Below are 16,590 nucleotides of genomic sequence, written 5' to 3' on the forward strand. Positions count from 1 at the left end.
TAATTACTTTACTAATTCAGATTTTTTCGCACAAATCATACAAATATGTGTAGCTGTAGCAAAGTGTAGCTGAAACAATTAGTTGATTTACTAGAAAATTAATTGGCAATTATTTTTATAATCATGTAAGTCATTTTTTTACGCAAAAAAACATTTCATAGTTCCAGCTTCTCCTATATATTGTATGTATGAGGATTTGCTGCTTTTCCTTTTAATTATCTTAATTGTTTTGATTTATTAAATTTATTTGAACCATTTTGCATGAGTACTTTTACTTTAAATATTTAAATACATTTCCCTGAAATCACATTTACTTTGTTTAAGTTTATTTAACAGTATTTTAGTTTCACTACCGCAGAGGTTCCTCTCTCAGCCTTTTTAGGTGTCATGTCTAAGTTTTGGGCACAGCACCACACCTGCCCTTAAATAGATTTTGGGGGGCGCTGCCTGTGCTAATAGGTAAATTATGATTAAGTGGTATTGATGAGCACACCTGGATAATAGCAGATTTGGATGGTGAAGATGACTTTTCTTCTATTTTCTATTATCAGAAAATTAATAGAAAAAAATAAGATAAATTTAAGAGAATGCTGCTGCATGAGGCTCAGCGACTCTGTTGTTTTCCCTTCACCAGGTTATTACTACGACCTGGACGAGTCATATGATGAGAGTGACGAGGAGGAGGTGAAAGCTCATCTGAGGAGAGTGACGGAGCAGCCTCCGCTCAAACCGGACACATCCTCTGAGGTGCATAAAAAACAAAAACTTTAAATATACAAGTAAAATTTGAAAATGTTGGAGTGATATTAACCTGAATAAATGTCTCTCTCCTCCAAAGAAAGTGGATTTTCTGCGCGTGTGTGGTCTGACCACGCTCACCCATCGCGATGAGCTTCTGGCACGAAAGAGGAGGAAGAGGAGGAGGATGATGAGAGAGCGCAGCCTCTCTCCACCGGCCGTGCGGGGCAAGAGAAAGGCCTCTTCACCTGCAACACCTACAGCTCCCTTAACCACCCCGTACTCTGCCGAGCAGATGGACAGCACCCCCGAACTGGAGGAGAAAAAAGACTTCCTCCTTATGTTCAACCTGTCCCATGTCAGCCCACAACAGAGGAGAGGTAACAGCCTGTTTAGTATCCACACACATCCTACGTGTTACTCTGCTCTCCGCACAGTTGTTCCGGTGATTCCCCGCGGAAAAATACCACACTCAGTTTCTCTCAGTTTTGTTTTTTTACCACGGCTGTAGGAGGGGTGTGAAGAAAATAAAGTTAGGAGGCATCTCGAGCGGAGGTTACGGCATGATTTTCTACTTTCTCCAGCAAGAGAAGAATATAATCCAAAGCCTGTCAAAATACAGTATCTGCTAAAAATGAATGAATTTAATATGTATATTTAATGTAAATATGCTGATAGAAATATTTAAAAAATGGGAAAAATCAAATACTGTGAGAGCTATGATCTTTAAAACAGTATATAAACTCTATGAGGGAGAGTTTTTGTAGTATATGTCACAGATACAATATCAATCAATCCATCAGACTTTATATATAGCACTCTTAATACCACACTCACACACACACACACAGACACACACACACACAAACACAAGTAAAAAGGCACACAAGTTCAAGGATAAATAAGCAAGACTTTAATTTTAAAATAGGAGTACTCATTAAAACCAGGAACTGAGGAAATTCTGCCATTAATGAGGAAAACCCAGAGGCAGGATAAAACCTATAGATATAAAAATGAATTTAGAAAATTAGAATAATGATAATAATAATGAATAAATAATTATTTAAAATACTCTAAACAGTAGAGAAAAGGTAAATTAAACAATAACAGCACAAAGTGTAATAATAGATAAAAATGTTAAAAATGACAAAATGATTTATCATTGAACAAAACAGTTAAAAAATTAAAATGTACAAATAAATAAATAGGTCAAATTCAGTTAAAAAACAGAAAACTGGCAACAAATGCTACTTTCCATTACTTTTTAAAAAATCTAGTAGTTTTCTTCATACTTTGTCAGTTGAACCCATGAATTAAAAATTTGATCAATAGAGGTGGGAACAAGCAATTGTTATGCAAGTCATAACTAAGTCTAAAGACTTTTCACTCTTGTCCCACATCAAGTCAAAGACAAAGACTTAAAGTCAAATACTCAAGTCCCAAGTCAAGACTGACAGGTCCAGGGTCAAGTCCCATCACAAGTCTTTGCAAAGTCTTAAACTTCAAATTAAGAGTCATAAACAAGTCATAATGCTCTTTTCACCAAATGTATTAAGACTGCTAATGCTACCAACAGAGTGATAATATGTTGCATTTACAAAAATTGTGATTACTTTTTAAAATTGCATATTTATTTTAAGCTCACTAAGCTGTTAAGCTAACATTATCTTAATAACTATGTCAATATTTGCTCTAGCTTACCGTTCTTTGTGCAAATTCAAATGTCGAACGAAGTTGAAGGTTATTGCGCCTTGTTTTTCGACCTGCATGTTTCTCATGAAGCACTTGGTTTTGTTGTTAGGGTTAGTTTTGTTTTTTCATAGTTAACCATTACAGTATGTGCATGCATATGAAATTTACTATATACTGTGGTATAATTTTTTTCAATAGGCACTCAGTAAAGTAACGTCAGTTCTTCATGATTCTCTCCTGCAAATTGTATTGGCTAAAACAAAGTGTCAACTTGTTGGGAATAAATAGTGCCAATGTTAGTTAATTAAGGAAATGATGGGAAACAAACTGCCTCGTGGCACACTTTATAAATACATCCGTCTTCATCTTTGACCTTGGGAGTATGCATTAAGTATTTACAAGTCTAAGGGCTCAATTCCAAGTGAAGCCACTGATCGTTGTTGTTAAAGTCCAAGTCAAGTTAGTGGTCTTTTTCCATTTTTTCCTTTTTCCAGTTTTTTTTTTCAGTTTAAAGTCATCAAATTTGTGACTTGAGTTCACAGCTATACTGATTTTAAAAAATCATATTAGAAAAATCCCATTAAAAATTGGATGTTATTTAAACATTTCGTGTTTATTACTTGTTTAAATGGATGCTGGTGCATAATTAGAAACTATTTTGCACTCCTTCTCAATTTGTCTTTTAATTTCCTGTTCTAGGAAGAATTTTCTCATCTGTAGTTTATTGTGAACTACCCATTTTTGGATGAAACAATCACAAAATCTGGCTTAAAATCTGATATATCAATGACAGTGTGTTTTAGATGTGGGTGGCCATATACTCTATGATGGAGTTGTAATGGACATGACCTCAAGTCACACCGTTTGCTGACCCTTTTCTGTCAGTTCCTGGCGCCAGTCAATATTTTAAGCCCTATTTTCAAATATGAATGACGTGTTCTCATTCTGTCTTTTCTCTGTAGATAAGGAGAGGACGGAGGAGCTGCTGAAGGCCATTCAGAGGAAGACTGTGACATTAGACACGCTCAGATATAATCCTTTACCTCCGTGCAGCAGTCCTCCTGCTCCCTCAACTGGTGAGATACTTAAGCAAATACGCACATACATTAATGTGTTTAAAGTGGCAAAATCTTTTGTCTAAGGAGCTGTGCAAACTTTTTTTCAGGTGACTCATCATCAGCCCCTCTGCCGAGTCAATCAAATGGACACATGTACCCCGACTCCCCCAGCCCCTCCCCTCCCTACTCACACAAACCTAAACAACTCCCCCATAATGACACATTCAAACCCTCCACGGACACCCACGGGGCCCGCGTCCCTCAACCCTTGGCCCCCCATCATGAGAAAACTGAATTTATGGAGGCTCAGCAAAACAGGAAGCTTCAGGGCCTCCAGAATGGCGTTGTTGCCTCTCCGCAGAAAAAGGAGTCCAATCCTGTGCAGAACGGACGGAATCGGCCCTGGGAGAGGTTCACACCTGAAGCCTTTGCTCAGCACTTCCACCAGGCCGTGCTGCAGTCAACACACAACACTCTGCAGAACAAAGGTGAGCCACTCACTCCCAGAGGTGCACCACCATCAGGCTGGAGCGTACATTTTGAGATGGCAATGTTCTGCCACCTAGTGGTGTTTATGCATAATGTTGTTGGTTTTAAAATGTACATTAGTAACCACACTGGCTTCTATGAGAGGTAGCTGAATGCATTGAAGGACATTTACTCAAGTACAGCACTTAAGTACTAATTTGAGGTTTTTGTATTTAATTGAAGTAATGTGTTGTTATGTCACTTAACACTTTTACTTCACCACAATTTAAAAGTAAATATTGTACTTTTGACTTCACTACATTTATCTAAACACTGAAGTTACTTTACAGATTAAGAGTTTTGCCTAACAAACATAAGAAAATTTAATAAAATATAATGTTTTGTTATCAATTGAATCACCAAAAAGTTTATAAGAGTACAGCTGCAATGATAAGTTGATTAATCAATGTGTAATCCAATGTCATGTTTACCCTGAATTCCAAAATGTTGGGACACAGTGTAAATTATAAACAACACAATAATTTCCAAATCATTTTTTATCTTTATTAACCCTTTGTAACCTGAGCAAAGTAGCTTGATTTCTTTCAGCTGATTGATGGGAAATTAATTACCAATTATTCATATAAACATTCTTGTCTTGTGAGTGTTTTTTTTCTTTCTTCAATTTTTGCAGTAATTTTGAGTTTTTTGGGATGTTTTTTTATTCAATTTTTGTGATAATTTTGAGTTTTTAGGATGTTTCTTTTTTTTTTATAATTTTTAATTTCTAATTCAGTTTTTTAAAATCTTTTTTTATGTTTTTTCTATTTTTATTATTTTTAAAAAATGTTTACAATCGTTCATTTTTGGCATAAGTTTTTTTTTAATTTTATTAAGATTTTTCTGCATTTGGTACTTTTACTTTATACTTCAAGTACTTTCTCCTGAATATACTTACTTTTGCTTAACTAAAACTTTCAGTGCAGGACTTCTACTCGTAACAGAGTATTTTAACAGTGTGGTATCAGTACTTATACATTAGTGAAGGACCTGAATACTTATTTTACCACTGCCTATGAGGTACCAAAAGCAGCTGCAAAGACTGACATGGCATTTTTGTCTCACTCTTTTCTTCTAAGGAGTCTCAAATTGTGTCCCTGAGGCCGGCATGAAGCCAGACTGTGTGTTGCCTCACAACGTCTCTCAGCTGAAAAGTTCAACTCTTAACCATGCCCCTCAGCACACACACATCAATGGACATCACTTCCATTCCCTTGTAGCCAGCAGGGACACTGGAGGACAGCGAGAAAACATGTCTGATGAGGACGAAGGAGAGTCTGGTCCAGAGGAGGAAGACGAGGAGGAGGAGGCAGAAGAGGCTCCAAGGAAGTGGCACGGTATTGAAGCCATTTTTGAGGCCTATCAGGAGTATGTGGATGGTGAGTTAATTTCAAATTTAAAATGTTGTTACTTTAGAAAAATGATCTCAGTAACACATCGTTTCTGTTAGACTGCCCTCTCTTTCTTTTTAGGGCGTAAATTAATAGTTACTATTAGATGTTACAGTGGGAGTTAAGTCACACATGTAAGTCTCAAGTCTCAACCTTCAGGTCTCAACAAGTCCAGGTTATTGTGATGAGAGTCAAGCAAATCTGCTATAAGTCATGCAAGTCACAAATCATGTTCATCCAATAAGCTAAAAAGACCCATACCTGTACCTTTCTTCTTGGGTTTTACAGGGATGGACAATGTTGAACGTTGTGGTTGCTGAGTTTTTGAGCTGCAGAGCTGCCATACTGCTGTTCTCTTCTTACTACCTTCATCAACAGCATAATCCGTGAATCTAAATTGTTATTAACCATTATTAGATAAACCGTTTGTATTAATGCATGTCTTTGGAAAGTCCTGATCACACAACTGGATAAATAAATAGGAAAGAAGTTACCTTTGGGCTTTTTTGCAACACCAGCACACATAGGACATTTCATTACTTCTTTTAGTTTCTCTGGTTTGTAAGTTATATGCAGATTTTATAAAGACAAAGTTTGTGCAAATATATATATGGGGCCCAAATATTTTTGTTGGAGCACCAGATTCGGCCCATGGCCCCCTAACACTGGACTACACTATACTCACAGATCATTTTTGTGAGAGAGGCATTCAAATGGTTAGAATATCCCCTCATTTGTGGTTTCTGTGTTTTTCTCTGCACAGATTGGAGTATAGAGAGGCAGGTTCTTCACAGTCAGTGTAAAAGACTTGAAGCACAGAACTACAATCTGACCAGAACTGCAGAGCAGCTTTCTCTCACTATGGGGGTAAGTACCTGAGACCATATCTGCATGCAGTATTTTTATCTTTTAATGTTTTTTTCCTGTTTGTATATACTGTTAAAGGGGTAGTTCACCCAAAAATGAAAATTCAGTCATGATCTACTCACCCTCATGTCGCTGGAAAGTCAGGTGAAGTTTTATAATCTACAAAACACTGCAGAGGGTTTACAGGGAAAAGGTGTTGCACTCATCTCCCAAACAATTGAAGCAAATGGTAACCAGGATCCAAATATTAAAAAAAATAATTAATTAAACCAAAAAAAAGTCTCCATACAGCTCGTCTAAATTAATCCAAGTGCCCTTAGGATGAAATGTGCCAAGCTGTTTTGAAAACATCACTGGCATCATGTTTTCAGCTTTTAGCTCCTAATGTTGGATTCACGTATGTGCGCTTGCACTAGACCAACGAATGCTCACCGTATCTACGCGCCAGTGTTTACATACTACCTGGAAGCCCACACAGTGGTTTTAAATCTGGCTCCACACTAGGAGCTACGGGCTAAATCAAGGCTGAAAACATAACCTCAGTAACGTTTTTCAAAACAACTTGACACGTCAGGGCTTCAGGACGCTTTGATTACTTCGGACGAGCACTGTAGAGACATTTTGGGGTTTTATTATGTATTTTTTAACATTTGAATCCCGGTCGCCATTTGCATCAATTGTTTGGGAGATGAGTGCAACGCCTTTTCCCCATGAACCTCCGGCAGTGTTTTGTGGACTTTAAAACGTAACCCGACTTTCCATCAGCATGAGGGTGAGTAGATAATGACTTTCCATTTTTTTGGATGAACTGCCCCTTTAAGTGATGCAGCCTAGTGCAGAAAGTCTTGGCTCAGTAACGAGAGTCGTGTCCGTCCTTCATTCATCAGGAGCTGGTGAGTCAGAGGCAGAAAGTGAGAGAGGAGAGAGAGAGACTGCAGGCCCAGCTGGAGCACTTCAGGAGGTGTTTGACGCTACCTAACATTCACTGGGGAAGGGGGCAAGTCAACGGGCACACGCCGAGGTGACCTCCGACTCCAACTCCCCGACGGGTACGCCTCTGACAGCGAAGGTACAGTAACACGAACAAGACCGACTGGAGCCAGACCACTCTCTGAAGCACTTGAAGCACTTGAAGGAGCGGTTTCTTGTCTTGTTACTCTTCTGGCCAACCAGTTATGTCACCTGACTGGTTCCAGATTCAACTGATTACCTGCCATGTTCGCCACGGTGACCGTAAACCACGGAGACCATAAAGTCGAGGCATTCTGACTGTATCAGCACTGTGTAGGTGAAACAGCATCTTTGCCAGAGAAATGCTAACCACTCCCACTAGTCCCCGAGTCAGCTTTAAGGACTCTCCACCATTTAACTCACATCATCGATCCACACTAATGATCATCACTCGGCACAAACCTGTAGCCTCTGTGGACAGCCGTGAGAAAAGACTGCGCATGCAGTGGTCACTTGGTTAATACTCAGAGAATGAACATTGAGTCAAGGAATCAAAGCACACCTCAGGCCTTAAACTTGATAGGATGCACTTGAAGCGAAATTGGGGGAAATACTTGACCGTCCTCTGTGTGGTTTAATGTCGTCGTGTCTACTTATCTGACAGATGAAGCGGTTTGTGTGCGCATAAAGCTTCTGCAGAGGATAGGAAACTTCTAAAAAGATATTATCTATATAAAGGCAAATGGTATCAATGAATTTTTTTGAGGTTTAATAAATTTTCCATTGGTAAATGTCACTTGTGATAGATGAATTTTGTATGTTTTATTGTTTTAACCATTTCTTGTGGGAAGCCATATGTTTAGTTTGAATTGCTGCTGGTCAGAATAAAAAAAATGTTTAGGAAATGAAGGATGTCAGGACAGTTGTATTTGACGATAATGTTACCTAATGTCAAAATGTTTGGGGGTTGACCAAGATGCACTGTGGATGGAAGACAATTTGCAGTTTTTGTCTCACACATTATAAAGTTAACGATTGCTCAGATGGTTTTACTGCAGAGTCTGTGTCCCTTCAAATGCATAAAAATGTTGAGAACACTTGAAAAGAATAAAAGTTGTGATATTTTTAAAAGGCCTTTTGCAACATTCGACACAGGTTCTTAATAATTGGCATCACTTGAGTGAAACTGCAGTACTTTTAGTCATACTGTCAAACCTTACAGTTGTTTTCACCCATCTGAAGGTGATACCTCGTGGCATTATTGTTAAAAAACTAAGCAAAATGGCTTTCTTAAGGAGATGAAAAAGCCAAATTATCATTCAGCTCCATTTCAGGACTGTCAAAACCTATAAACGATTTATTTTCACTTGATGCCCGTACAGTACTTGAAACAATCTCTAATTGTTTATGGATGACATAAACATCAGAATGACACTAGTCCTCTGAGGATAACAATAAACTACATCTTCTCTTTTGATGAGATTTATTTTTGTTCAAGCCACATAAAACAAACGTCCCGAATTCGTCATTTCTGCCCCCTTTCCCTCTGAATATTAAAATCCCAGGAGCCCGTTCCTACAAGCACAAGCTAAATAGCAATCTCCCAAAATCACCTGACCCTCCTGCTTCACCTGTTCAGTCTCCTCTACAAACTCGCTGTGATATCCTGCATATTTGTTTCAATCAGTTGTCATGTAATGTATTATTTGGGCTGTATAATTGTGATGAATTATTTATTAACATATAATGCTGTACATTCTGATTGAAATTTACATTAAAATATTTGTAAAATGTCTTTATCGATCATTGTCTTTTATCTGGGGAGTTTTTACTTCTGGCATATTTATTTTAGCACTCATTTCATGTTTCCTGCATAAACAGGTATTCTGTTTCTGGAAAATATGTCATGTGTGTCTTATCTGGTTCAGAAATTGCTCCAAAATCTTAAATTGGTGTTAAATTGAGTTGAGACCTAGTGTCTGTGATGACTATAGTTACGATTCACGTCATGTTGATGGGGTTGTTGTCATCCTGAAAAAGGCTCATTAAGACGGAAATGTTTTAACATAGTATGTTGATAAAAAAATAAAATAATAATAGTTAAAAATAACAATTTAATCAATTAACATAACTTGATCATTTTCTTGTGATCTCGAGATAACGAAATCATTTAATAGTAGACTATTCACCAAGCCGTCAGGTTAGCTCGACAGACAGCTGTTTTTACGTTAACATTCTTGTTTTAATATTCATTAATTCGTTCAAAAAATGTTATTGAATAAAAAAGCATAAAAGCACAAAAAATTCCAGCTTATCCACATTAGTGTCCGGGGCATCCATCAGTCAGCACGGTATATCATTCGTGACAGAAATCTTACCGCTATCACACTTCATTTGTTATCTTGATAACTCAAATTAATTATGTCATTATCTCAGAAAAACAGTTTTGTTATCTCAAGATCTCATGAAAATTATCCCGTTATCTCAATAATGAATGTATGGCTTTCTTTTCCTTTTTTTCTCCTTTCGAAAAAAATAATAGGAATAATTCAACTTAACCCCCTGGCATGTTAATTTGAATTTTGCACTACAACTACTACTAATGTCAAAATAAGTCATATGCACAATGCAATTTGTTAAATAATGTTTATTTTAAAAATCAGGGTTTCCGGTTATCTTATGTTAATATAAATATTAATGAGTGTATAGTCAGTTGCGTAATGAAATATGAATTTAAGATAACTCTCCCAACACAAATCTAACTCACTGTAATACTTCAAATAAAAGCACAGTCCCTTTTACTAGCTCGGTGTGGTGACACATTTTGACAAATAAAGGCCTGTCTCAATTAGAGGCCTGGTCTGGGAGCCATGCAGTTCATTGTTGTAGTTCCTTGGATGTTGTTGCCTACCTGCTGGAAATAACGCTAGTTAGCTGCTTAGATTGCAAAAACAAAATGTGTATATGTTTAAACTTTTGTCAATATGGACCTGTTACAGACAATTTTGGCTTAGTAAGATTCAATTCAGTCCTTCAGTTAATTTTACTGACACCGTGAGCACCAAAGAAGCATTATCGGCATAGTAAACAAGAGAGACACTAAAAAAGAGATTTGTTGATGTCGAAGACTTTATTTCTTTCTTTTTAAACGCTACAGAAAAAAATGTACATAATGTTGAGAATAATCATAACCATATAATTAAAATTATTATAATATTTGAGATTTTTTTTCAGGTCATTTTCATGTACTTGGGTCATTTCTTCTATTGTTGGTCATTAGCTTCATCCAAGGTTTTTGAGAAATAAATGAATAAATCAATCAATCAATAAATCAATCAATAAATAAAGCCATCTTGCCCAGGTTTACAGGGTTAAATACAAACTTTGATTGTATTTCTTCATTTGCTGTTGTTTTGTATGAGATAAAATAAAAAGCCTGACCAAAATATAAGGTTGTTTAGGCCAATGATTTAAGCAAATAACAGAAATAATTTAAGTTTTTCGGTACTTAAGCTGCCATTTTGTCAGTGATGGGCTGTTACTGAACTCACGTGCCTTTTCTCTGCGTCTCTCCGTTGCCAAGAGAAACGGAAAACACGTCAGACGCAAAGCGGAAGTGAATCGGAGCCGTCATTGTGTTGAGAGGGGCCGTTAGCTGTTTATCTTCGCTGCGAAAATGCCGGAGTTAGCGGTGGAAAATGTGGTCGTTCACCCCCTGGTGTTGCTCAGCGTGGTCGATCATTTTAACAGGTGAGTAAATCTAATATCTGTGTTCAGTCTTTAACAAGGATAGAAGTAAAAATGTCCAGAAGCGCAGCGTTGCTGCTAAGCTAAGCTAACGTTAGCCCTGCTGAGTCAGAGTCCCATAGAAAATGAATGCAGACATGACAGAGCTAGTTAGCTCATTGAAATCAAGTTCGCCACCTGGTCAGTGTTAGAAAACAACGTGTGCTCAACTACAAGGCGAATTGAACTCACTATAAACTAATAATATAATCCTGTCATTCGATTTTATTAGCGATAGATAACGTTAAGATTTGAGCATTAGCTTAAAGCAAGTTAGCAACCTAGCTAACGACTCAGTCTGTGTTTATGACTCATCGCATCCACTCCTGATAAAACTGTTGTGAACTACAAAGTTAATTTCTGTCACTTTGACATTTCAATATACAGGATAGGAAAAGTTGGCAACCAGAAACGAGTGGTTGGTGTCCTCCTGGGATCATGGCAGAAAAAAGTTCTCGACGTCTCAAATAGTTTTGCAGGTGAGTGACATGGTGACAGTATTTGGAAAATACCAGAAAAAACGATTATATACACAACCGTAATGAAATAAAGAAAGAGGCAGATGTAATGTACGGTGCAAAGGTCTCAGCCAAAGTTGTAATGTACACACACACACACACACACGCACACACAGAGGGGGTTATCTGATTTCATTTTCTCTTTGTTTTGTCATTATGGTTTGTTATTCATTTTATTTTTACCTATCATTTCATCATCTGATAATCTTCTATCCAGGTGTGAAACTACTTTAGACTTTATCAGTAATTCACGTGGTATTGGATCGGCACATAGACGCTTACTTGATCCAGTATTTTAGGTAGTATCAGAGGCATTTCTGATACTTTTGTCAGTATTGGAACGACTCTATTAAAAAGCTCCCTCTAGATACAAAGATATCACAACAAAACTGTTTTTACAGGCTGAGTTGTCAGCTGATCATGTGTAAAATCAGTGGATTTCACCTTTTAAGATATAAGAATATACATTAGACAGCATTTTATTGTGACGCTGCCACAGACAGATCCCGTCAGTTCTTTAATTCCTTGCCGATGTTCTCTTACAGTGCCGTTTGACGAGGATGACAGGGACGACTCGGTGTGGTTCCTGGATCATGACTACTTGGAGAACATGTATGGCATGTTCAAGAAAGTTAATGGTAAAGCACTGCCTGCATCTTCGTCAATCACTTGTGTCTTTCACAATGGTTTTACCGTAGTTTTATACTTGTGAGTAACTGTCTTCCCTGCTTTTTCAGCCAGAGAAAGAATAGTTGGATGGTACCACACAGGACCCAAGCTACATAAGAATGACATTGCCATCAATGAGCTCATCAAGCAGTACTGTACCAATTCGGTATGTAACTGCTTGACTTTTTTCCTCTGTTTAATGAGCATGTGTTGTGACACCATCTTGTTCTAATCATATCTATTCTGATGTTGAATAAGATGCTCATATTTTTTTTTATCCCTCCAGGTATTAGTCATCATAGATGTGAAGCCCAAAGATCTCGGTCTACCCACAGAAGCATACATCTCTGTGGAGGAAATACACGATGTAAGTGAATCCTGGGTTGCATTGAGGCAGATGGGATACCAGATGTCAAAAGTTTGTTTGAGCTGTGCATTGATTTATCGAATTCTAAATGACATAATAAATATGTTTCCATTTGTGTGAGTTGACGATGCATGTAGGGTTTACTGGACACAAGTTGGGTGATTTTCAATGAAGTTTTATGGCTTCTGTTTATATTTATTCTGCTGAAAAAGCAAACAGAATTGAAAAGCCTTTAAATAGCTTAATTTTTGTCCTTTGAATTGTTAAAAAGTATTTTCAGTAGACCTCTTTGGACAGTAGGAGAGATGTGTGAGATGTGGCAGAAAGTGGTAATCATCTGCGTGCGGCATGCCAAGATCATCGCACGTAGAAGATGCACCAAAGGGCGCAGCCTGCTTTGCCGAACCTGTTATGCACAGAATAACAGACTAATAACAGAAGGAGGAGAACAAGGAGAAGTGGTGCAAGGAAACATGCCAGCCTCTAGCTTGTAATACATGTTTTATTATTAAAAAATATATTTTATAATTTATGAAATGTAATAAAATATAGGCCTGATTTTAAAGTACAAATTTGAGTTTTTAATCGGTCTCGGGCCAACTGCTGCCATGTGTCAGGTCTCAGGTCACGCTGGGACAGAAACTGTGCGGGTTCGTGTAGGGTCGGGCCTGATCCGAGATCTTATTTCCAGTGAAAGGTGAAAGTCTGTGCTGCAGTGCTATCAACACATCCTGCCTTTACTTTTCCTTTGAGAGTTTTTTTGTATTTAAGTTGAAAACAAACTTTGGTTAAGAGTTGAGTTAGAATTATTGTTGTTGTTGTGATTTATTATTTCTAGGATGGCACTCCAACATCCAAGACTTTTGAACACGTCACCAGTGAGATTGGCGCTGAAGAAGCAGAGGAAGTGGGTGTGGAGCATCTGCTCAGGTACTGAACAAACCTTTGATTTCCAAATTTCCCTCCGCTGTTATTTATGTAATAACAATATAAGTCAGCACAGTAAATAATTGTAATCACAATACGCAGTATAAATGATACAATTCTGCTTCTTTGTAATCGACAAAAGTGCAAAGACATACCGACAAATGAAAACTCCTCGCTTAACGTGTTAAGACATTCATTACTTCTCATCTGCCACACACCATAAACAGAGACATCAAGGACACCACAGTGGGCACTCTGTCGCAGCGGATCACAAACCAGGTTCACGGCCTGAAGGGACTCAACTCGAAGCTTTTGGACATCCGCTCGTACCTGGAGAGAGTGGCAGCGGGAAAACTTCCCATCAACCACCAGATCATCTACCAGCTGCAGGATGTCTTCAACTTGCTGCCAGACGTTAATCTACTGGTAAGTTGTTTGTGTTTTAGGGGCGTTTACTCTGTATTTAATTAGAATAATCAGGGAAATTAGTGTCTTTTGAATTGTAGAGCTTCTAATTACACTTATTTTTAAGCGATATCTGGTTTATTTTCCTTTATCAAAGGTGACTGAGAGCTGGATTTTTACAATGAATCAAAGCAATTACTCATTATTAGTTATATTAAAATTTCCTGATAGAATTGTAAACACACGCCCTCCGTTTCCATCTTCGGTCTGACATTGCGATGTCAGTGAGAGAAGGGGGATTCGATCTTTCCTAACCAATCAAAAGAGACCTGTGCATCCACCTCATTTTAAGTCTTCACTGATGTTTCGTCATGTCAGCTTTCTTATTGTGACCCAGTTCTGAGAGTGGAGGGGAGTGAAGTCAAACTGCATTGTCAGGCGACATTGAGAAGACGATGTGTGTCGTCGTAGAGCAGCCTTGACAGCAGCGTCAGTGTTGTCTGTAGCGCTCGTCGTCGTTTTTTTCTCCTCATTGGTTCTGGCACCATGTTTGACAATGGCGCTCGTCCCGCCCATAGCACTGATTGGCTAGTTGTTTCCCCATGCAGCGCTCATTGATAGTCTTTCATGTAACTCATTAATTTAGTGAACAAGAGAGATTGTAATTAAAAACTTGATCTGAAAATATAAAATCTAGATCTAGTGAGAGTCAAGCAGCTTACAGCTTCAACTGACGAAATTCATCAAGTCTTTGTATGGATTTATTTGGGTGTTGGAAAGGGTTAAAAGCTAACTGGTTGTCCAAATTAAATATTATAATGAAATTTGAACTTTTCACTTTCATATGAAAATTGGAGTTCAGCCGTATCAAGTCGATTAACTGATAAAATAATCATCCACCAAAATGATTAATTAAATTAATTTGATTTTGACATTTTTCTGGTACAGGATGCAAATCCTCCACACCAGACTCACTTATTACAACAACAAAAAAGCATACAAAGAAACAATATCACTATTATATTATTATTATACAAGTATTCTTGGTTGCAGTCCACATAATTACAGAAGTTGTTGGAGATAAATACTAAGGCTGCCCCTTAAACGTCAGAGATTCGAATCATCAGTTGGAGACGTCTCAGTCCACTGAGACTGCTTTGAGTCATGCAGTCAGGTTTTTTTGTTATTTAGTGTGCTGTGCAGTGTGGGTATGTTTTGGTCTCCACATTTTGAAGGGGAGTGAGAAAACACTGTTTTCTCTCTTCTGCTGAGATGAGGTGAATTTACATCTCACAACAAGCTCAGACGTGACAGATGCTGGCTTTTGTTTAATATCAGGTGTCAGTGTAAGATGTTGCACACTGCTGATCCACCATTAGCTTGTTTACCGCATTACATGAATAAGATAAGATAATCCTTTATTCGTCCCACAACAGGGAAATTTGCATTGTTACAGCAGCAAAGGGAAATCAAAGCAGGCGTGTACAAGATAAATAGAGCAAAAAGAACAATATAAATAGTAGAAAAACAAGACGTAAAACTGAAAATAGAAAAAAAAGAAATAGAAAAAAGAAATAGAGAGAGCAAAAATAACAGTATAAATAGTAAAAAAAAAAAACATGCAACACTCAGTAAAAATACATATATACACCGTTGCACATTGTTATAAATGCTGCTGTTTCACTGAACGTCCCACTTAACGTTACACTGAACCCCGTTCAAACTTTTAAAATTTAAATGAAAAACAAAACAAATTGTGGAATATTTGTATTGAACAGACAAATCTGATTGGACGAACATAATTCTGCGTCGGGTGCAGCTCTAACAGATACCTGCTTTTTTCATATCTGGATAAGATTCCAGCTATGTGTTTGAAATATGGCTCATCTTTTTATCTTTAACACTTTTTTGGTAAAGTTTCTACATCCCTGCCTAAAATTGAATCACATAAATCATTTTACCTCTCATCTCACTTTTTTAAAAATTATTGACCCACCCAACTCTTGTGCATTTCACATTATTTTAGACGCGGTTTGTGTTGCTGAATATCCCGTTTCTGTCTTCGCAGGAGTTCACAAAAGCCTTCTACCTGAAGACCAACGACCAGATGCTGGTGGTCTACCTGGCCTCGCTCATACGCTCCGTGGTGGCTCTGCACAACCTGATCAACAACAAGATTTCCAACCGAGACGCAGAGAAGAAGGAAGGACAGGAGAAGGAGGAGGGCAAGAAAGAGAAGAAAGACGACAAAGAGAAAAAAGACGATAAGGACAAAGACAAGGAGAAGGAGAAAGCGGACGGTGCCAAGAAAGACGAAAAGAAGAAAAAATGAGGCTTCTTCCTTTAAGGTCTTTTCTCAGATCGCGCCATCTTCATCCGCATGGTGCTCCACTTTCTGCCCGCTGTTGCAGCTCTGTATGTGGGTCTCAGGCTAAAAGTAGGACTCTATATGGGGAATGGTGTCATTTGAGATTTGGCCTCACGGTCGCAAGTGGCGCTCTTAAAGACTGTTATTATCGTACAGAGATGATGATGTTTGCGTCTTTGGTTTTCTGAACTGTGAGAACATGTTCACTCTGTTTTCATGGTCGCCGTGCTCCTGGTGCTATACGACACCTGGGGTTGATTTTTTTGTAAGATGGAAAAAATGTTTTGTTTCTGTATCACTCATTAAATTGGGATCATATTAAAAA

At 37.9% G+C, this 16,590-nt stretch overlaps 2 protein-coding genes across 2 annotated transcripts in view; both read left to right on the top strand.

The window, feature by feature from the left end:
- The window catches only part of LOC121950517 (genetic suppressor element 1-like), a 56,090-nt gene extending 47,070 nt beyond the window's left edge, over positions 1-9,020 (top strand). The window contains 7 exon segments of the mRNA XM_042496541.1: positions 635-747; positions 839-1,118; positions 3,393-3,506; positions 3,596-3,976; positions 5,096-5,395; positions 6,171-6,274; positions 7,162-9,020. Of these exon segments, the coding sequence (XP_042352475.1) occupies positions 635-747; positions 839-1,118; positions 3,393-3,506; positions 3,596-3,976; positions 5,096-5,395; positions 6,171-6,274; positions 7,162-7,299 (1,430 nt within the window). The 3' untranslated portion in view covers positions 7,300-9,020.
- Positions 9,021-10,841: 1,821 nt separating this feature from the next.
- On the top strand, positions 10,842-16,590 carry psmd7 (proteasome 26S subunit, non-ATPase 7). Its single transcript, XM_042496035.1, has 8 exons — positions 10,842-10,975; positions 11,399-11,490; positions 12,075-12,167; positions 12,267-12,364; positions 12,485-12,565; positions 13,404-13,495; positions 13,720-13,918; positions 15,966-16,590. Exons 1-8 carry the CDS (start codon positions 10,902-10,904, stop codon positions 16,227-16,229), a joined length of 993 nt encoding a protein of 330 aa, XP_042351969.1. The 5' UTR covers positions 10,842-10,901; the 3' UTR covers positions 16,230-16,590.

This window comes from Plectropomus leopardus, chromosome 11 (genome assembly GCF_008729295.1).
Source record: "Plectropomus leopardus isolate mb chromosome 11, YSFRI_Pleo_2.0, whole genome shotgun sequence".
NCBI lineage: Eukaryota > Metazoa > Chordata > Actinopteri > Perciformes > Serranidae > Plectropomus > Plectropomus leopardus.